This window comes from Eucyclogobius newberryi, unplaced genomic scaffold (genome assembly GCF_026437365.1).
Source record: "Eucyclogobius newberryi isolate DKJ021-1_F unplaced genomic scaffold, fEucNew1.0.hap1 SCAF_1, whole genome shotgun sequence".
Taxonomy (NCBI): domain Eukaryota; kingdom Metazoa; phylum Chordata; class Actinopteri; order Gobiiformes; family Gobiidae; genus Eucyclogobius; species Eucyclogobius newberryi.
Window position 1 is genome coordinate 38,732,202 of NW_027315723.1, and position 20,105 is coordinate 38,752,306.

At 39.5% G+C, this 20,105-nt stretch overlaps 2 protein-coding genes across 2 annotated transcripts; both read left to right on the forward strand.

The window, feature by feature from the left end:
• Nucleotides 1-211: 211 nt before the first annotated feature.
• Nucleotides 212-14,018, forward strand: bub1 (BUB1 mitotic checkpoint serine/threonine kinase). Its single transcript, XM_072445831.1, has 26 exons — nt 212-332; nt 480-539; nt 2,170-2,311; nt 2,524-2,720; nt 2,918-2,958; nt 3,164-3,240; nt 3,318-3,376; nt 3,659-3,852; nt 3,927-3,997; nt 4,183-4,188; nt 4,551-5,152; nt 5,309-5,343; nt 5,427-5,546; nt 6,177-6,269; nt 6,359-6,443; nt 6,746-6,809; nt 6,891-7,059; nt 7,144-7,198; nt 8,217-8,423; nt 9,147-9,685; nt 10,238-10,338; nt 10,413-10,574; nt 11,405-11,562; nt 12,354-12,531; nt 12,595-12,701; nt 13,509-14,018. Exons 1-26 carry the CDS (start codon nt 310-312, stop codon nt 13,708-13,710), a joined length of 3,747 nt encoding a protein of 1,248 aa, XP_072301932.1. The 5' UTR covers nt 212-309; the 3' UTR covers nt 13,711-14,018.
• An 875-nt stretch (nt 14,019-14,893) lies between these two features.
• Nucleotides 14,894-18,833, forward strand: LOC140365366 (lactoylglutathione lyase-like). Its single transcript, XM_072451755.1, has 6 exons — nt 14,894-15,019; nt 16,698-16,780; nt 17,724-17,864; nt 18,088-18,155; nt 18,281-18,370; nt 18,646-18,833. Exons 1-6 carry the CDS (start codon nt 14,951-14,953, stop codon nt 18,738-18,740), a joined length of 546 nt encoding a protein of 181 aa, XP_072307856.1. The 5' UTR covers nt 14,894-14,950; the 3' UTR covers nt 18,741-18,833.
• The last annotated feature ends 1,272 nt before the right edge of the window (nt 18,834-20,105 follow it).

Sequence of the window (20,105 nt, forward strand, 5' to 3'; positions counted from 1 at the left end):
GATTACGATTAATCTTGCAGCCCTTCACCACCATACAAACCAACAGTCTCAACGTAGTCTGTGGCGTATTGGCGCATTAAGTTATACACTCCGAAACTGTAGGGGGCGACAAATACTTCCGCTCCTGGAGTCCTCCATTGACATCACGCAAAGAAGAACATTTGAATTATCCGCACCAACCATGGATCTATGGCACCAACGACGCCTCTTTTAGAGTTATGAAGCAAAGTTGCGCCATTTAGACTTATATTGTCGTATTTATCCACACGGCACCTTTTTGTTGAATCGTTTTGTTTTTGTCATAAGAAGATGGATGTCGTGGCACAATTACAGTATGTTAATAATCCATAATCATGTCCACAATCACTTCTGTGTTAGCGTTTAGCATTAGCAACGGTTAGCATCGGCAACAAACAAGAAGTGATTCATTGCCTGACATGCTTTTGGCTCGTTTTCATGGTGTATTTGTATGTTTTTAGGCGTTTTGAGAGCTGTATGAGTGCGTACGTGGGAGATGATCCTCTGGAGCAGTGGGACAAGTAAGATGACACTCTTGCAGCTAAATGAATAAATATAAAACCTTGGTCTGTCATTACCCTGAAAAGACACACACACAATACGCACAATAACTTCTTGCTTTAGCTAGGCGGTATCTACAAGTTAAACATTCTGCAATTCCACACTATTCACACGAAGAGAAGTTTGTAATTTTAAGACAATAAAAGCTCTGAGCGAAAATCTTTTTTATTGTCTACATGTATTTATTTAATTCCTCTTGTACATATAGAAATCTGTACATTTGTGCCTTACGTCTTTGCTATATTTGCTACTACTTTATGCTGTACATAACTTTTTCGCTCAAAAATATACCAAAATAATGTGTTTTTTCTTCCATTTTGGTTGTTTTTTTAACATGGAGTTGTAGACAGAACCTGTCATCCCGATTCTGGAGCCCAGAACTAACCCTAAACCTAACCTAACCTTAACCTTAACCCTAACCCTAACGTTTAAACCCGAAAAAAAATTAACTGCCAAAAGCGCGAGTCCAACTCAAAACTTCCCACATGCGAGTCCGCGTCTCTAACCGCTGGGCCAACACGTTTGGTAAACTATTTGCTGCAAGACTGAAAATAGTGGCTAAATCGGTATGGCAAGTTCTGTCTACAACCGCATGTGTTTTTTTTATCGCTCAACGGAGTAGAAAAACATGTCTCCACAAACCTGACTCGTACTTGGACTGGAGGAGCCTCCTCCTGTTTTGTTGTACCTTACTTTGGCTATATTACACAGTATGGCATACAACTTGTCTGTCTCCATGGAGAATGTTCTGAAATATGGCTTTCATTTGCTATTTTCATGGAATCATGCTCCCTCAAGAAAGTTACATACTGTTGCTTTTAGGGTTGTGCTCAATATGTCGATATTGTGATATATCGTGATGGACTCCTTGCAATACGTGTATCGATACAGAAATGCGTATCTCGATACGCTAAAAACAACATAAAGTCATTAGAAATAGTAGAGTTACACTTTTGAACCTACAGACTGCTGAAACAAGGCCGAGTCTGAGTAGCTGAACATGTGACTTCATCTTAGGACAGTTGTATTCTTTCTGATTGTGTGAACATGAGATTCTAATGCGTTTTGTTATACTACTTAATCAAAACATAATTTTTGAAAACTTTTAACACCAGTTTTAAGGGATATTGTGAATTGGTACATGTATCGTATCAAGTTTGCTGTATCGGGATACGTATTGTATCGTGAGGTACTAGGCAATATCCAGCCCTAATTGCTGTGCTGTAATCCCTCATTCATCCACAAGGGACCCATGGTAGAAAAAAGCTAGTCTGGACAATGTTTAAAAAATCAAGACTTCAACTTTCATCCTGAAATTACTTTTAGATGGAAGTTGAACCGTCTGTAATTTTAGAACATTGTCCAGACTACCTTTGGAACGTTTTTCTTCTGTAGTGTTGCTTTTATTATTTTGAAATGCTTTTACTATTTATTTTTGTAGCGTGTGAGCTACTGTGTCCTTGTGCATAAGGTTTGTCCAAGTCTATTGCAGGGAGCGGTCAACCTTTTCTGCCTTTTGATCACTGCTGCATTTATTGTATGTATAAGGTTCATCAGCCACTATCAAGAATATTGTTTTCTATCTTGTAGGTTTGTTGAGCTCTTGGAACATAATTTACCACCAAACAGCTCCAGTCAGCTATCGCCTGTGTTTAATCGTTTGGTTGAGACGTTTCTCACTGTGGATAAATATGCCGATGATGAACGATATGTCAACTACTGCATCAAGTGTGTAAGTAAAGTAAACAAGAAGATTTCTATTGATTTCTATTATGCAAAGTAGCAGTGGTTGTAAATATAGATACATCTGTGTGTATGTAATACTAACATAAAATTCCACTTGCAATTCAATTGCTGTAAGTAAAATAATCATGGTAAATATAATGGTGCTTTTGTGATTTAATTATAAATGTGATAACAATTCCTTATCCTGCTGTTTTCCAGGCGAGCTCTTACCATGACCCTATTGCACTGTACAGTCACATCTTCAGTAAAGGCGTTGGTAAACATAGCTCCGCTCTGTATGTGTCCTGGGCACAACATTTGGAGAAGATTGGCTTGAACGACCAGGCCGAGGTAATTTTCCAGAAGGCCCTAGAGAACCAGGCACAGCCGGCTGAATCGCTGCTCTGCGAACACAGGTAGATTATTACTGCCTAAATGTATTAGATTGCATTCTGTTATTATGAACCGCTATAAACAGTAACTTTTACCTTTGTCAACTGTTTCTAGCCCTTTAATTTTTTGATTGTGTTATTATAACGTTTTTGTGCGTGTGTGTGATAGTTAATTAATAAAGAAAATATGTTATGTAATATTTTATCCATTTTATCTGTAGGCAGTTTCAATCAAGAGCAAAGTGTCATGTAGACGTGTCAGGTATGTATTGATTCGTACTTGGTCATTGACCACTAAGGTCCCTTCCAACAGTATGTATAAAATGTTTTTAAATTGATTAATTTATTTACTGTAACAAATAATTGTTATTGTATTGTTAATACATTAACATTTGCTAATGTATAGAATTTATTTTAGTATGTACCAATCCTTTTTTTAAATAAATATATATGATTTTGTGCAACAGGAAGTAGAAACCCTTTACAAATCTGCCATTCAGCCAATATAATGTCAACTCAGAGGGAGCCGGCCGGTCAAAACAAGGTTTGTGTCTTTGAATGTTGCTGAGGGAGACATTAGTCAGAATCAGAAGTGTGGGTCTTAATTCTGTTTTTCTACAGGAGTCTGCAGCAGTAGATTGTCAACCTGCCAATCCAGCAGAACGTAAATGTGTCACCATGTAAGCTGTCACTTGACCTTTTCACTGAAAACAAAATGTGTATTGTGGGCCAGCATATTGTGGGCCAGCATTAAGTTGTCTCGTTAGAATCTACAAAAAGTCGTCCAAGGGGGACACTGGTGAACCGAGCGCTTGGAAACGATTATTGTTTGAGTTGTGCAGTGTAACAGATAATTCACTGGAAACGGCTGATGTTGATGAGTGTTCTTATAGAAATGTTTCATATTGTGTCATGTTCTTGTTGTTGTGTACCAGAGTTATGAAATAACTTCTATTGAACAGGGTTTCCCGTTCTGAATACTCCGGGAAAATTCCCCCAAGCTCCAATGAAAACACTGTAGCAGCCTATGACAAGAAGGCTCTGCAGTGTGAGGGGTCTGAGCTGTGCTTTGAGGAGGTCCGGGCCCAGAGGTATTTCCAGAAACTCCAGGAGCAACGGCAGCAGGTGCAGGAAGCTGAAAGGCAAGAGACAACAGGTATGTGTCACATCAATTCGGTTTATATGTGGATTTATAATATGTTATTAATAAAATTACTCTACTTGTTACAGTGTTTGAAGGAGAGAAAAGTCGGGATGAAAAACATAAGTGGATGAAGATTAAAATGTACATTGGCTTGGAAGTAAGTAGGCTTCATTGCTTGCCAGTGGTGTAGTGGTTAAGGGTGTTGCACATGTGTGGTTATTAGATCTGCGGCAGTGTGGGTTCAATTCCAACCCTCGACCTTTGGCCAAAGTTTTCTCTCTTTCTCCCCATTTCATACTACAACTTTCCTGTCTATTAGAACCTTCGGGATGGAAAAGAAAGAAACATGTCTGCGAGTACCAAAAAACACTGAGGCAAACATGTATTTGATTCTCCATGTAGAAAAACTAAAATTGCTACCCAACATCTGAGACCAAATCCGGTACATTTTAACAAAATGCTGGATCTAATTTAATAATGACTTAACATGCTATGAGTTTGCATGTAAATATGCACAATGCGATGAGAAAGTCTAGATGCTCCAGTGTTACTTTGACACCGCAATAGCCTAATCATTGGTTCCTCTTTTTCTTTTTGGGTTGGAACTTGGAGGTATTTTCCAGTCCAGACAAGTGCAACCACATAGTTCAGACGCAGAATACCCTTGTACACATATCTGAATGTAGTTGCTTAAACCCTAAAATTTTCAGGATTCAGACCAAACCACAAGCCTGAGTCAAGACACAAGCTGCCATCGCCCTTCAGAGCACCCACAGCCCTCTGCCTGCCACAGCAGTCGGAAGTCTCTGGGCTTTAGGCTCCACTCTGAGCCAGTCTGCAACATCACCACAAGCTCTGGGCCCAATTCTCAGATGGACACCATTGCTTCAGCTTATGAACAATCCCGCCATGCACCAGTTACAAGCGTATCCCTGCATGCACCAGTTACAAGCGTATCCCAGCAAGTACCAGCTCCAGCAGCCGCCATGTCCCATCATGCACCTGTTCCAGAGGTCTTCATGTCCCATCATGCACCTGTACCAGAGGTCTTCATGTCCCATCATGCACCTGTACCAGAGGCCGTCATGTCCCATCATGCGCCTGTTCCAGAGGCCAGTGTGTCCCATCATGCGCCTGTTCCAGAGGCCAGTGTGTCCCATCATGCACTTGTTCCAGAGGCTGTCATGTCCCGTCACGCACCTGTTCCAGAGGCTGTCATGTCCCATCATGCACCTGTTCCAGAGGCTGTCATGTCCCATCTTACACATTTACCACAACTGGTCTCGGATCCAGAAAATGACAACAATCACCGGTGAGTGAATGCCACTGTTTTATGTGTATCTGGTCTCAAACTAAAAGGACAATAGACAGTTGTGTAAACACATTTTCTAAAATCTGAAATGGAGCCGACTAGAGGCTAAAGTGTTACTAATTGTATAAATAAATTCTCTTTATAATCTTTATCCAGTGAGGAGCCCGTTGAGCTTGAGCAGGAGGCAAACGGTACATACAAGTCTCACACACAAAGCTTTTCATTGACTGCTGGACACTTTTAAATACACTCTTTCTTTTCTCTTATGTGTCAGTGTCCCAGGGAGGAACTGCAAACCTGTCCCGTATCACTCCTAATAATTCTCTAAGCTACATTCAGGCCACGCCTTCTCGGGTGCTTCCTTCACCTACTGTCAACACCAGAGAAGCACTGGGTGAGCGCGACACAGATAAGGGCAGGTTTTCAGGTTTGTCTAATTATTAGTTTGTTTAGTGGGATATTCTCCATGGTAAATATTTATCATAGTTTTACATCAGTCAAGTGACAGTTGAAAATGACAGGAAGTAGAGCTGAATTCTGAAACAGAATCCCTCTGTCATTGATAAGCCTCAATCCATTAAACGCAGAGACAATTTTCACAAATTTTTATGGCAGTTTGAACAATCATTTTACAGAATAAATGTGGTCAAATTATAACTGCAATGATGTTATTTAGATTTTGGCCCCTGTTTACAATGTGGTTTCTAGGTAACATTTGAAATTTCCTCTACCCCTCTACCTTTGTCACGTGTTCTGCTCGTGTTCAACTGGAAAGTAACAAACTTCATCAACTTTGTTTAACTGGGTAAAAACTGGCAAAACCTTTAAATATAGTCTTAAATATACTTTTCTCTTTGTTTTAGTGAAATGTGTGCTCTTACCTGCCATATGCACTATTTAAGTTTGACAAAACGTTTTAAATACTTAAGTTTCTACTTTACATTTTAACCTGGAAAAAAATATCCATTAAAAAATTGAGCTAAAGACTTGAAGGATCTTACATTAAGTACATTTGTCTTTTTAGGTGTGATCATGGATATGTTCCAGGCACCTACACTTCTGGAGGACACGTTCCCCAACGCTTCTGAGAACTTTGATATAATATACACAAGAAAACGTACCGGTATGCTCAGATTCTTTATTATGAGACTAGAAAAATCACTATGTACAGTTATATTATATTTTTTAATCTTTCTGGTGTGAAAGGGCCCAGTGTTCAACCAGACGCTTCAGCCCCATTTACCATCTTCATGGACAACGCGGAAGAGGCGGAGAATAAGGAAAACGACAGGTACAGTCGATTGCCAATATATGTAAAAATATCTATGTATTAACCATGGTTTACAATTGGGAGCTGCACGAGGGGTCGAAGCAACTTGATTTTTTTAATTGTAAAGCTTTACTACACAGACATAACATGACATGACCACATACGTTTGTCTCCAAAGCAGAAAAACAAATGATTGTTTTAAAGTGGACCAACGAAAGAATGTTGAACCATGTGTGTAGTGGGTAGACAAAGTATTTGATTGTACTTTATAGATTGTAAGTATATTCACTATACAATGTAATGAGTAATCTTTATCTTTGCAGTGCGCCTCCTGCTGTGAGTGAGAAGGTGAAACCTCGAGCACTGGCTGAATTACTCAAACCCAACGTCAGTAGCAAAACAACGCAGTATATAAAATGTATAACTACGAGTAACACTAGTAGTATAACAGTGATTTTTCCACCACAGGACACACCTACTGACCTGACCCGAGATGAGAACACCATGTGGGGGGCTCGGTTTCACGCTCAGAACTCTCTGGCAGCGTGTCCCAACAGCACCTCGGACTTCGCCATGTTGGCCCACCGCTTTGTGTCCACGCCGTTCACCCACAAGACCCCCTCCTTTCCAGACCAAGGTACTGTCCACAAATATTTCAAAAAGTCTTAAGAATAATATATTTGAAACGAATGCATTTCATTTTTTTATTCTTACCTTCTAGAAGTTAGTGAGGGGACGGAGGAGGATTTTGTGATGCGCTACTCCAAGAAACTCAGGTGAGTCCACAGCTGTTTTTTCTAGTCTTGAATAAATATCTAATACTATTTATTCTTCATGGAAACTTGGAATGTACATTTTATTTTAACTTGTGCCATGGTGCTAATGCTGAGTTCCCCATTTTTAAACTGTGACCGGAGGATGTATTGTTTTGATCTATGGTTCTCACAAACCTTTTTAGCACATGGCTAATATTCACATGCAGTCGTTTTTGGCACATGCACAGCTTTAGAGCAGCTTTGTTTCACCACAAACACAATCCTGATATTGTCACAAAATGCAGCTTTTAAGATATAATACAAAATTATTTGACTCATTTACAATAATAAAGTCAGTTACCCTTTTTAAAGTGACAAAGTGTTGCGAGTTTGAGTCCAGCTCTTGACATTTTGCTGCGATGTCCTTCCCCAGTCTTAACCCATTTCTCGCTGCACTGTCCTGTCATGCAAGGGGTTGATTTGATTGTTCACCCTAGTGTGCCGGCCATGGGTGGAAACATTCTGCTCAGGGGTTTTTTCCCCACATTTAGGCCACCTACCGTAGTCGCCAAAAACATTTATAATTTCGTTATAACTTATTTCAACTACCGATTTACAGGAGCCTGCTCTAATCAAGGTCTGCTTTATTTGCTTACACTGGAAATGTGGAATGTAAACAACCGGAAGGTGTGAATGGACAAGTCTTCAGCATCCCATGTGCATATTGTTGAATGTCAACAGTGTAAACAATGCACTCAAATCTTGGCCTTTATTTCAAGAAGTATTTTTTTAATATGGTTTAAATATTATTCAGCCATGGTTTAGTCTCATTTTAGATCTTAGGGTCTACTTGGTGTGAAAAGATTATTAGTTTTATTATTGGTGGTATAGCAGTCATTTTTTATGAGTTTTCCCCCACAACTTCTTGTTTATTTGAGACTGGATTCATTGTCCTCACTTGTTTTCTGTGTTGTCCACTTTGTAAGTAAGAACTCATGTAAACTATGGATCTTGTGTCTTTCCTCTGTCCCTTCTTCAGTCCCATCATTGAGCAGAGCCCACTGGAGGAGAACCTCAGCGACCTTACGTCCCTCGGTTCTCAACAGGGAACCATCGTGGGAGAAGGCGTGGCCATGATCACCCAGCTTATGACCACCTCGTGCACCACCATGGTCCAGCCCCCTCCCCCCGCTGTCCTGTCCTTCAGAGACCAGACCCTCGGCCCCAGCAACACCCCTGTTCACAGGTGAGAGCTGCTGGGCCACACACATGCAGGGTATGCCCAAGGAACAGGAAGGTGCTCAAATAAAAACAATCAAATGAAAGTTACAGCTGGTTTTACTCGTCCAGTGTTATAACGATCCACCATATCTCTTTACAGTCCACTAAATGTCATACTCGTACTTCTATCCACATATGCACGATTCCTCCTGAAGATTGAGCCAGTCTACCAACAGTTCTTTGTAAGAAAAAAGCAGTTTCTTGTCATTGGGTTTGGGCTCTTGAGTTTGAAAACAATGCCTTTAAGATAGTTATTATTGATTAAGAGAGAGTTGGGGCCCCCTGGAGATGCTCGGAGGTACTGCAGGTTGTCCCCTGGATCGTTCTTCAGAAAATTCACACTTACACTGGCACTTAATTGTTTAAATCAACCTGTCACATACTCAGCATGAAAAGGGCGTGTGTGCGTGTGGAAAAGTGTTATTAAACCTAGAACTGCATTAAACTTGAACATTTGTGAACCACCATTATGGCGATCTCACAAAAAAGCAGTTCACGATAGGATCACGATTAGATTGATATGGGGAGCGCGATACAGCAAAGTTTTGGAATGGCTATATTAAAACGTGCATAGTTTTAGTAATAAGCGAACAGATTTAAGGGTATTTTTGGCAGAAAAAAGAATGACGTCGCTAAAATTTTAACCCACAAAATAAATCTAAACACATAAACCAACATTTGTCCACAGAAGCACTGGACCTGAATGGGAAGTCTACACCAGCCCTGAGCCCAAACCTAAGAGCGAGCCCTTCACCATTCTGGAAGAAATGGAAGAAGCTCTGTCTGATCCTGAGCCTCCCTCTTCTCAAGACGTTCCCATGAGCCCAGAGAGCGCCCCGCGGCCCAACTGGCTCACTATCCAGAGCCCCATACTGACTGAGGAGAGGGACCTGGATGCCTTCCTCTCCCCTCAACCTCGTGGGGTACTGCGAGTGACCCATGTAAGCCAGGATGTGCCGATGAGTCCCCAAGTGGAGTGCAACACAGACAGTCACATGATGAGCCCAGACAAAGATGTGAGGGCTCCATTAGATGTGTCCATGAAGAGCAGAATGCCCAGGACTGACCGAGCGGCCCCCGGGGTGACTCTGGTGTCTGATCCGTGGAACGATGAGCTCATTGCACATCTGTTGGCCGATATGGACCCCCCTCTGACCGCGCTCCGTCACTGTGTCACATGGCCGTTTAATCTCCCAGACATTGCACCCAAAATGACTCTCACTATAGGTAAGTAGTGTTCAGAATTCCATATTTGTAACACTGACTCGGCTGTATTAAATATAACGGCTTGATACTGATTTCCCATTTAATAAAATGCACAGTACATGTATAACAACTCAACATTTCAAAATGTTGATTATGCTAGAGAATATAAGTTATAGTTATAACTACTAATTATTACAAAAACGGCTGAAGAAGAAGGATCAAAGTGATGTAAACGAATAAGGGTTCAATAACCTTTCAAATAAGGGTTTTAGTGGTAATATTTGTAAACACACTGTTGTAGAATGGAATTCAGCTTCAATACGCATTGAACAAATAAGTCCTAGTCATAAATAATAACCAAGGTGTATTTTTGTACAACTGAAATCTATACAACAAGATTAATTATTCATCCGTCACATTAAAACCCCTATTTAAGTTTATTAGCCCTTAAAATGACTGATGCTTTGCTTTACTGCAGCCTGCTGCTGTCTGAGACACAGGAGTGAACAACAGGCTGTCATGTGTTCAAGTTTCCACTGTGGGGCAGTAGTAACTCATATGTTGTGTTCACAGGTAATGCGTCTTTGCTGGTCGATGGTGTTCTTGGACAAGGAGCTTTCGCTAAAGTTTACCAGGCCACAGACCCTATGACCTCTGACAAGATGGTTCTGAAGGTGGGTCTTGAGACACATTACATACATGATGTAATGAATAAAAAGATGTTTAATATGTGTTTTCATCTTTGCAGGTGCAGAAACCGGCCAATCCCTGGGAGTTTTACATTAACACACAGTTGAACACTCGTGTGCCTCCGTCTGTGCGTCACTTTTACAGCAGCTTTCACTCGGCTCATCTTTTCAAAAATGGCAGTGTCCTCGTTGGAGAGATGCACAGTTACGGCACGCTACTGGTAACAACAACTCTGCTACATACTTTAATATCGATCAGATACAATGTGTGTTTGTTTTTGTTCTGTTTGAGTCTTCAGTCTTGCACAAAAGTTGCTTCAAAGTCATTAACATCCACATGTCATGTCTTTGAAACAATTGGGTGCGATCTATTGTAGAAAAAGATTCAGTTGTAGTCAAATGGACTCTCAACCATGAGTCATTCTCAATCTGTGGATCTAGTCTGAGGACTCGGATACTTATCCTACACTGAGTCAGAGGTAATTTATCGCGTCTTCTGTGTTGACTGTCTGATACTAACCAGATACTCATCATGAGGGAGCTATAACCAGGCAACTATAAGATGGCCCATTACAGGGCAGTTAAGGTAAACAACAAATATTGGTTTCAGGTTAAACTCAGTGTAAACAAAAACAGGACAGGTTTTTTCAGGAGGCTCCGCCCAGTGGGCAGGGCTTACTCAGTGAGACTTGTCCGACCTGTCCGTCTGAGGGAGTCTGATCTCTCCTTCACTGTGGAACTCCTCCAGGTTTTAATGTTTTTCCTCGCTGAGAAGGAGGGTTTAAGGACAGGGGATTCTGGGACATTGCCAAGTCCCTATGAACATTGTATCTGTTTTTCATTGTTGCCCCTCGAGGCAACTACAGTTGTGATTTTGGGCGTTACAAAAATAAATTGAATTGAAATAAATATCAGAGTTCTCAGGCTAAATTCTCAGACTTGAATCAAAACTGAAACGTCTTATTTTTCTAAAACCGTGTCCAGATGACTACAACTTTTTCTACTTACCAAATCTTTATTAGTAGTAAAACTATCTTTCTCTTCTGTCCAGAATGCTGTGAACATATATCGTACTATGGGGGACAAAGTGATGCCACAGCCTCTGGTCCTGTACTTCAGCACGTGCATCCTCCACATGATGGAGCAGCTGCACAGTGCGGGCATAATCCACGCTGACGTCAAACCAGACAACTTTCTGCTCGGAAAGAGGTAGGCAACGAATGAATCCTTAAATGGCCATTGTGAAACCTCCTGTTCATGCCAATATTTGAGTACTTTTACCATTCAAAAGATGTGTTTTGAATTATTAGTAAACAAATTGTTCATCATTTTGAAACCCATAGATGGCGTTATAGACCAATACAATTCAAGTGCACACAACAAATCTATTGTTTTTTTTATCATATATAATATAAATTTATCAACAAAATGCGCAGCCATTCAATATATTTTTATATGGGTGATGGACACAATACGCAGAGAGACACAGTGTCAAATGTGATGGGGGAATATCCAATAAAAGAGAAGGATGTGTGCCGTAACCATGGCCGTAACATCGCACTCTCAATCACATTTTCATTAGAGAAAGTTTATTCTCTCTCACACAAAAAGCATTATTTACAAGCGTTTGGTCTATTTTCGTGCATTCAATTATCTTCAATATCACTTTCTGATTTTAATTGTGTACAATTACCCCGCGTGATCATATTCTTAAAGTGCATATTTGGAGAAAATGTTAATATCAGAAACTGCAGATTAAATATACATTTGCAAGTTTGTTACTGTCTCCAAGTCAAATCAAGTATAAAAGTACTGGAAAAAATGTATATTATATTATATATTATATTATTTATTATATTATACTGCTAGTACAACTTGAAGGTGCTTGAAAAGTGCTTTATTTTAATTTAACGTATTATTTATATATTGAGATTATGGTGATTGTGGCTTATAAAGCGCGACTCAAACATCTTTCACATGTTTCCTGTCTCGTGGCTCAGGTTCCTGGAGAACAGAGGCTTTGATGAGGAGAACCTGGATCATGGTCTGGTTCTCATCGACCTGGGCCAAAGCATCGACATGAAGCTGTTCCCAGAGGGCACCGCTTTCACCGCCAAGTGTCTGACCTCAGGCTTCCAGTGCACGGAGATGCAGACGGGCAAACCCTGGAACTATCAGGTCTGATGAACCACACGCGACACGAGTGTCGACATGAAGGACTTACCGCCATGTTTGTTTCAGACGGACTACTATGGCGTCGCGGGCACGGTCTACTGCATGTTGTTTGGGACCTACATGCAGGTGGTGAGCGATGGCGGAGTCTGGAGAACAAACGGTGTATTTAGACGGTAAGGCACAAGAGAGCAGTTATTTCTACAAATACAATATCAGTGGGTCATGGATTTGTAAAATGGAGTGTTTTAACTTCAACAGTAGGGGGCAGTATGAAGCAATCTAGAAGAAGCCCAACTACTGTGAGAGGGTGATATATGAATCCAGTCTTTAGTTTAGGACATTTCCACAGTCATTATCGGGAATCTATAAACTGAAACTCTTCTGAAGGTTGACTTTTATGTCGGAGCGATGTACAGACCAAAAAAAAACCTTAATATATGTAAATATACAAAACACTTTCATACAGTTTATGGGACTTCACTGGTAGAAGGAAGGGTGCACATATTGTATAAAATGTGAGGATGGGGTTAAATGACTTGTTAAAACATTATTCTATAAAAAGGTCATTTGATAATAGCTTGTTTTAGAAGCATTCTGACAGTTACAATTCTTCACAATTCACCACTTTTTCGAGCAGGATTTGTCTGCCCTTCACAGCTCTAAGATTGCCACGGTGCTGAAGTGAGAAAGAAATGAAGACAATACTATAATCTCTCTTATAGCTGAATTTACTTATACAGTACTTATAGATACACGACCTTTAACTACGAATATATACTTGTATGTGGTTGAATCCCTTCCTAAGTACACTATGATAGCCTTTTGATTACAAACTAATGGTAAATCAATGGTGAAAACTGTAACTTTACAAATAAAAAATGGTCCCACAATCACAGGCGTTGAGAGCCGCAGATTCATGACTACCCCGGTTACCCTGGTTACCCTGAATGTGTCGAATGACCCCTCTGTTCTCCTCGCAGGAACCCTCACAGTGACTTGTGGCAGGAGTTCTTCCACACGCTCCTGAACGTTCCAGACTGCAGCTCTGTCGCTGACCTGAGTGGCCTGAGGCACAAGCTGCAGTCGGTGCTGGAGCAGAACTACAGAAGCAAACTGCCCTCGCTCAAGAGCCGCCTGGTGGTGCGTCTGCTGGAGAACTGCAGGACGGCCCAACGGATATGACCTTTTACACACTATTGACTCTTTGTACTTTCGGACATCGCCACGCCAGTTCATCTTAGCAGGATTTCATTTTTACCTGCTTCAGAAATGATCTCTGTGAAATGTGTAAACAATTATTTGTTGCGTTCATTGTGTAAACATACTGCAATATTTGTAGTCTAATTGCGATTTTATTTTCATTTATACTACATTAGTCTGAAAAGAATAAATCACAAATTATCGGCAGATTTTTTTCGAACGTTTGCAAACACGAAATATCGGCCGATACTGAAGCCAATATATGGCCCGCCCCGAGCTGAAAACAACCGTGTTATGGGCGTGTTGTCACGGAGCTGCTTTGCCTCCATTGGCCTTTTTAATATTTATTATCACTGGAAAGTGTTCTTCCTGCACCTCGCTGGTCTGTCATTTTATTCTGAATTTAAATCTGGTTGGAGTATAATAACACATTATATTTTATTAAAAAGTGTAGCGGCAGTTACTTTTTTAATGTCTGGACTATTTAAAGAAATAAAAGGTCTGTTTTAAAGTTGATGTGCAAAGAGAAGACGGGAAGTGTGTTTTTGCCTAACAACACCTTATGTTTATGAGTCAGTGTGAACCAATTAAAACATGGATCAAGCCCAATTTGTACATAAGAAAATGTGTCTTATTTTATCATTGTTTTTAGTTTAAAGCATTCATCTAAATAAAATTCTTGAATAGCTTTGTTCATGATCATTTTGTGTTCTTGAAATGCCCCAGGAGATGGAGGGGGAAAAATGCAGTGAAAATGTTCAAGAACGCGCCTCGACTTGTCACTTCAGACCAGAAACCCACTGTCCTTTTTCACACCATTGAGAAAGATGTTTTAGCCGTTTTAATACCTCAAACCTTAGCTTTGGATTTGATTTCCTGAGATGTAAGTGGTCATGTTCAGATGTAGAAAATGTGTTCCTAAAATCTACTGCAAGTTGTTTTTATCTCCACTTGTCAAGAGCCCATGTGTGACAACTGGCTGCTGCGAATGGACCAGCGCCAAGTTTAACACTCTTGTAACTTTGAATACAATACTGACTCCCTCACTCGCCCTGCATCTTTCAGAGGTGTTCTTCACTGCAGTGCAAACCCAAACATCTGGTTGGGCAACTGCTCTTTTGAGGCGTGGGTGGAGTTCAGTGTGACCTGCAAGCGTGCTTCCTTAAAGGTTTTGTTCAGACAAGTAGTGAAGTAGTGAAGCGCAGGAGAGCGAGCGGGGAAGATGTCTTCTCAGGGTTTCACCGATGAGGAGGCGTACGCCGCCTGCAAGGAGGGTCACCCCATGACTCAGGTGAGGAGTGCTACCTGTAAAACCTGTTTGCATGTGTGTTCTTGTACAGCTGAGGCACCCGGCTCAGGTTTTTATACTTTAAATCAGGTTGTAGATGCTCAATTTTGTTTGGGTGTGTGTTAATGAACCTTTAATTGTTGAGTTCATAGTGTTGCTGCTTCAGTGGCTGGGAAAAGGCACCTGCACTGACTGTTTTGATGCGTTGTAACCTAACTATTACCACCACAGGAAGTAAAAGATGCCTAGACTAATGTGCCACTCCGTTTTTACAGTGTGATGTGGGAAGCACTGCAAAAAACGGTGGGAAACTATTGAAAACAAAATTATATTATTACAGTACAACGTTTTGAAATAGTTGTGCCTATGCGGAGTGGAGGTTCTAGTTTCTGCCAGCAGAGGGCTCCAAACGCACGGGCAATAGGAGCCTGGTCTGCTGTGTTGTTATGGGTGCTTTTCTTACTGTGAGTTTGAGGTTTGAACATATTCTTTAGCTCTCAACATAAGTGACACGTGAGGTACTGTTCAGCATGTGAGCCCTACAGGTTTGTAAATGTGCTAATCATTACTTATGACTAACTTAGGCCATGTTAACAAATCCTGACATGTCACAATTCTTCAAGTAGCCTACGGGCAAACTACACACACCTATGACATAATATGTGAAAAGTGTTGTTACAGTCATTGCACAGGGCTGGTCTGTGTGAGCAGGAGATTCACGCCCATTCATTCAAGCTCATATTTTCAGTTACATTATATTGAGTGGTTCAGTATTTTTAGGGCTGGAGTTGAAAACTGAATCCATCAGGTTTTTGTCAGCTCCATAAAGTAAAGCATATGGTAAACGCCACATCTGACTCAGCAATTTCAGTATTTCTGTCAAAATACATGTAGCCTAAAGTTACTGTGTTCAGTGAAGACAATCTGAGCATTGAAATTAGTCTACTATGCATGAAACAAATACATAATGACATCAAATTGATTATTATTTCAGGAAACTAAATATTCTTGTAGGTTCAAAGTTAAATCGACAGACTTCAAACAAACGGGTATTTGACATTTTAAAAAGGCGTTACTAAATATAATTATTGTTGAACATCTAAATATGAAGATTGAAAGAAATGCTGTTTGTTTTGTCAAGATTTGATGAACGCTTCACCCAAAATAACAATTAAGCCTATTTAAATGTTTCAAGGGTTGTACATAATAATAAAATATATATCCGAACAGAGATAGAGTTTTTTCTTTGTTGTTTTTGTTTGTTTTTATTATTTCTCCACAATAAAGATGTAAATGTGAGGACATGAAGCGTTTACAGTCGATGCTTTTAGCTCACTTATGTTGTTTCTACTCTGGTGGACTGTGGTACAACTATATGATTATTAATGTGTTTTGTTACTAAGATGAGCTTCCTTTGAAACATTTTGAAGAAGAAAAAAAAACAGTTTTGCAAACATTCTCAATGAAAATGTGTGTGTAATCTTGTATACAATTGCCCTTTTTTGTAATGTGACGAAAATATGACTTGTTTTCAGAATGTTGAGTTAAAATAACAGCAATTGTATGATATTTGAATGTGATATTTACAGCCACTACAAGATCAAATGAAGACTCTCTCCAGCTTTTCACATTTCAGTCTTTCACGTGCAGGCATTTATGACACGTGTGATCTTCTGTGCAGGACTACATGGTGCAGCAGACCATGCTGAGGGTCAAGGATCCTGCCCGGTCTTTGGCCTTCTACACCGGGATCCTGGGAATGACGTGAGTATCTTTTACAGGAGACACAGCTTTCATGTCTGAACTAACCAAGTCATATAAGGGCCAACCAAAAAATTTTTTAAATGCGGGGCACAACGAGAATAAAGTCATTAATTAATGACTTTTTTCTCGTTAATCCCTAAACTACGACTTTTTTCTCGTTAATTAAGGAGTTTTTTCTCATTAATTAAGGAGTTTTTTTCTCATTAATTAATGACTTTTTTCTCGTTATTTAATGACTTTTTTCCGTTATTCAATGAGTTTATTGTAGTTAATTTTACGACTTTTTTCTGACTTCGACTTTTTTCTCTTTAATTAACGTCTTTTTTCTCATTAATGGCGCAATGGACGATTTTTCAGCGATTTTGAGAACGCAGGCGGAAGTGCGCATGCGCACTCCCCCTTGTGGACTGATACAACACACACGTGCGTTTGTTTATTAGCGCGACGGATCGCATCACATCTCTCGTCTCCCGTAGATTTCCGTCCATTTCTGCGTCAGCTCGAACTGTCTTTCTCCATCTTCATTTTGTCCCGTACACTGAGGGAACTATATTATGATAGATCCATCCGCTTAGACACGCGGAAACGTGGGACGAGCCACAGGTGGCTGCAGGTGAGCGGTAGGTGCGTTTTATGATTGATACGAGGCAGGACTAATCGGCCGTCCACGCCACGAGGAAATAAGACTCAGATTTGGGCCAAAAAATTGTCCATTCAACCTTTAATTAATTACTTTATTCTCGTAGTGCAGTGCATTTTTTTTTTTCTTGGTTGGCCCCTGTCGTACCGTCGTAAAGTTGGCGTAAAAACTATATTGTTATTTAATACAAAAGCAGACTGGGGATAAAACTAACATGTAAAAACTGGGCCAATTGTGCCTCGCGGACCAATGAGGATTACATTTATTCCATTCTGATCACCATATCAACTGTTTCTATGGCAGGTGCCTACAGAAGATTGACTTCCCCGAGATGCGCTTCACTCTGTATTTTGTGGGCTACGAGGATAAGGCCAACATCCCAGAGAATATGTCTGAAAGGACAGCATGGACCTTCTCCAGACATGGGGTCATCGAGCTCACACAGTAGGGACTACATGAAACAACTCAACACTGCCCCCTAGAGACAGAGAGGCGCACATCACTACCTCAATCTCTATAATAAGCACATTGTAAATAGAAAAGTGCTGCTCAGTCTAACATTAAAGACCATCAGCAAGTGGCAGTGTGGCACCTTTTATTCACCAGTGACATGCAGTGGGATAACACAGTTTGATGGTGATTTCAGTGTGTCCTGTGTGTTTTTCAGTAACTGGGGTTCAGAAAAAGATCATACATTGTCATTCCACAATGGAAACAAAGCACCATTGGGATTTGGTGAGTTTTTTGCCTGTTGAACTGGCGTCCTGTTATTAAAGCTCTGTCCATAATGAACGTGTATTGTGGCGTGATGCATTATCAACAATTGTGATTGATTATTTGAATAATTGTCCTGTTTGTAGGACACATTGGTATCTCAGTTCCTAATCTGGGTGAAGCCTGCTCCTACTTTGAGAAACAAGGGGTTACATTTGTGAAGAAACCATGTGCCGGTACAACATGTTTAATTGTCTTCTAAGTTGTAAATATCTTTCAAAAATGCACAAAAAGTTGATTCATTAAAAAAAAAAAAAAACGAATCTAGTTTAAAACGTTTCCTGAATAAATAGTAATGATTAATTTGGACCACAAGAGGGCGCCTCTCACTAAGCATTTATGTACTATGTCTATGTAAGATTAAAACGCAAATCATATAACTATGTCTGAAACTGATACAATTAATTTAAGTTTAATTTGTATTTAATGTTTATTGCCTCCTCTGTTTCAGGTAAAAAGAAGAACCTGGCCTTTATACAGGACCCAGATGGATACTGGATTGAGATTTTGAACTCTGAAAGTATGTCTGAAGTACTGTCTGAATGAACAATTTAATAACACATTCTTAATCCTCTTCAAATCTGTGTGATCCTCAAATCCAACTGTAACTGTACTTAATGCTCAGGGCTGTAAAAGAGAATAAAACATTGATTCTGAAAGTACTTTTATTTGGAAAAACACACAATGCATTAAATTGAAACCTACTGTCAATTGGTACACATAAATTAATGTACGTATACGTTCAATTAATTTATGCAAAATTGTTCTTGGGAAATTGTAGAAGATTTTCTAGTTGAAGTTAAACATGAAATGAGTAAGATTGAAAAGAATGATTTGACATGAATCATTTAGCTTTAAATCTTGAAAAAAATAAGTTATTGTGTAACTGTAACAAATTAAATCGGTCATTTATTGAGTTCTGATTCAAAAAGCTTGTGAAAACAAATTCTTAGGTGATTTGATAGATGAATATTTGGAAACCACATTAAATACAAGTAGGGCGGGATATCGATAAACATCCATTATAAATATAACAAAACATGTACTATAATCTTACTTTATTTTAGCTACTGCGCAGATATCTGGGTAAATAACTGCAGTACGTCACTAAAACCACTCATAACAAAACAAAAAAAAGGCCGTATGAGTCATAAATAAGTTTGGAAATCGGGAACATTCACATCTGTTGTTTGTTGAATCAAAGCTGTTAAAAATTACAGATATAGTGACATTATTAATGGCACAAATCAAGAACAGAGCAAGTATTAACCTTTTACCGATTAATATACAAAAAGGAAAGTATCTCTTAAGGGAAAAACATCATTTTCGCTGGAGGAGAAAAAGATTGTGCATTTCCTGTCGTGGGGTAAGATTATGGAATAATGTAAGTGAGGAAATAAAACATTCTACAAACTTAAGACAGTTCAAATATAAACATAAAATAAACATCTTCAAAAGCTACAGGGAAGAGATGAGAGAGGTATTGTAAATGTGTAATTTATGTCATTATTATTGATTTTTTACATTTTGCAGCAGACTTTATTTAGGGAAATTAAACCACAAGAAGCAACAAATGTGAATTTGTGTTAAAAGTAATGAGTCTGTTAAACTTCATCCCACAACTTTTTCAACAAAACATGTTGTTTATTGTAGGTACTTTACATGTGTCTCTTTTCTCATCATTGTTCAAACTAAATGAAAACTGTTAGATGTCCCTAACAAATGGGTATGCAATGAGCCACTAACAGTTCATCCTTTTTAAATTAAATCCACAATGTCAACTAGAAATTAGCAGCAAGTCATTCAAACAGCAAACTAGATCAGACTAGATGCTTATGTTTCGCTTAAAATATCAGAAGAGATTCAGGAAAATAAATGTGTATTTAAAATGCAAGCAGTGGGTTTGTTGTG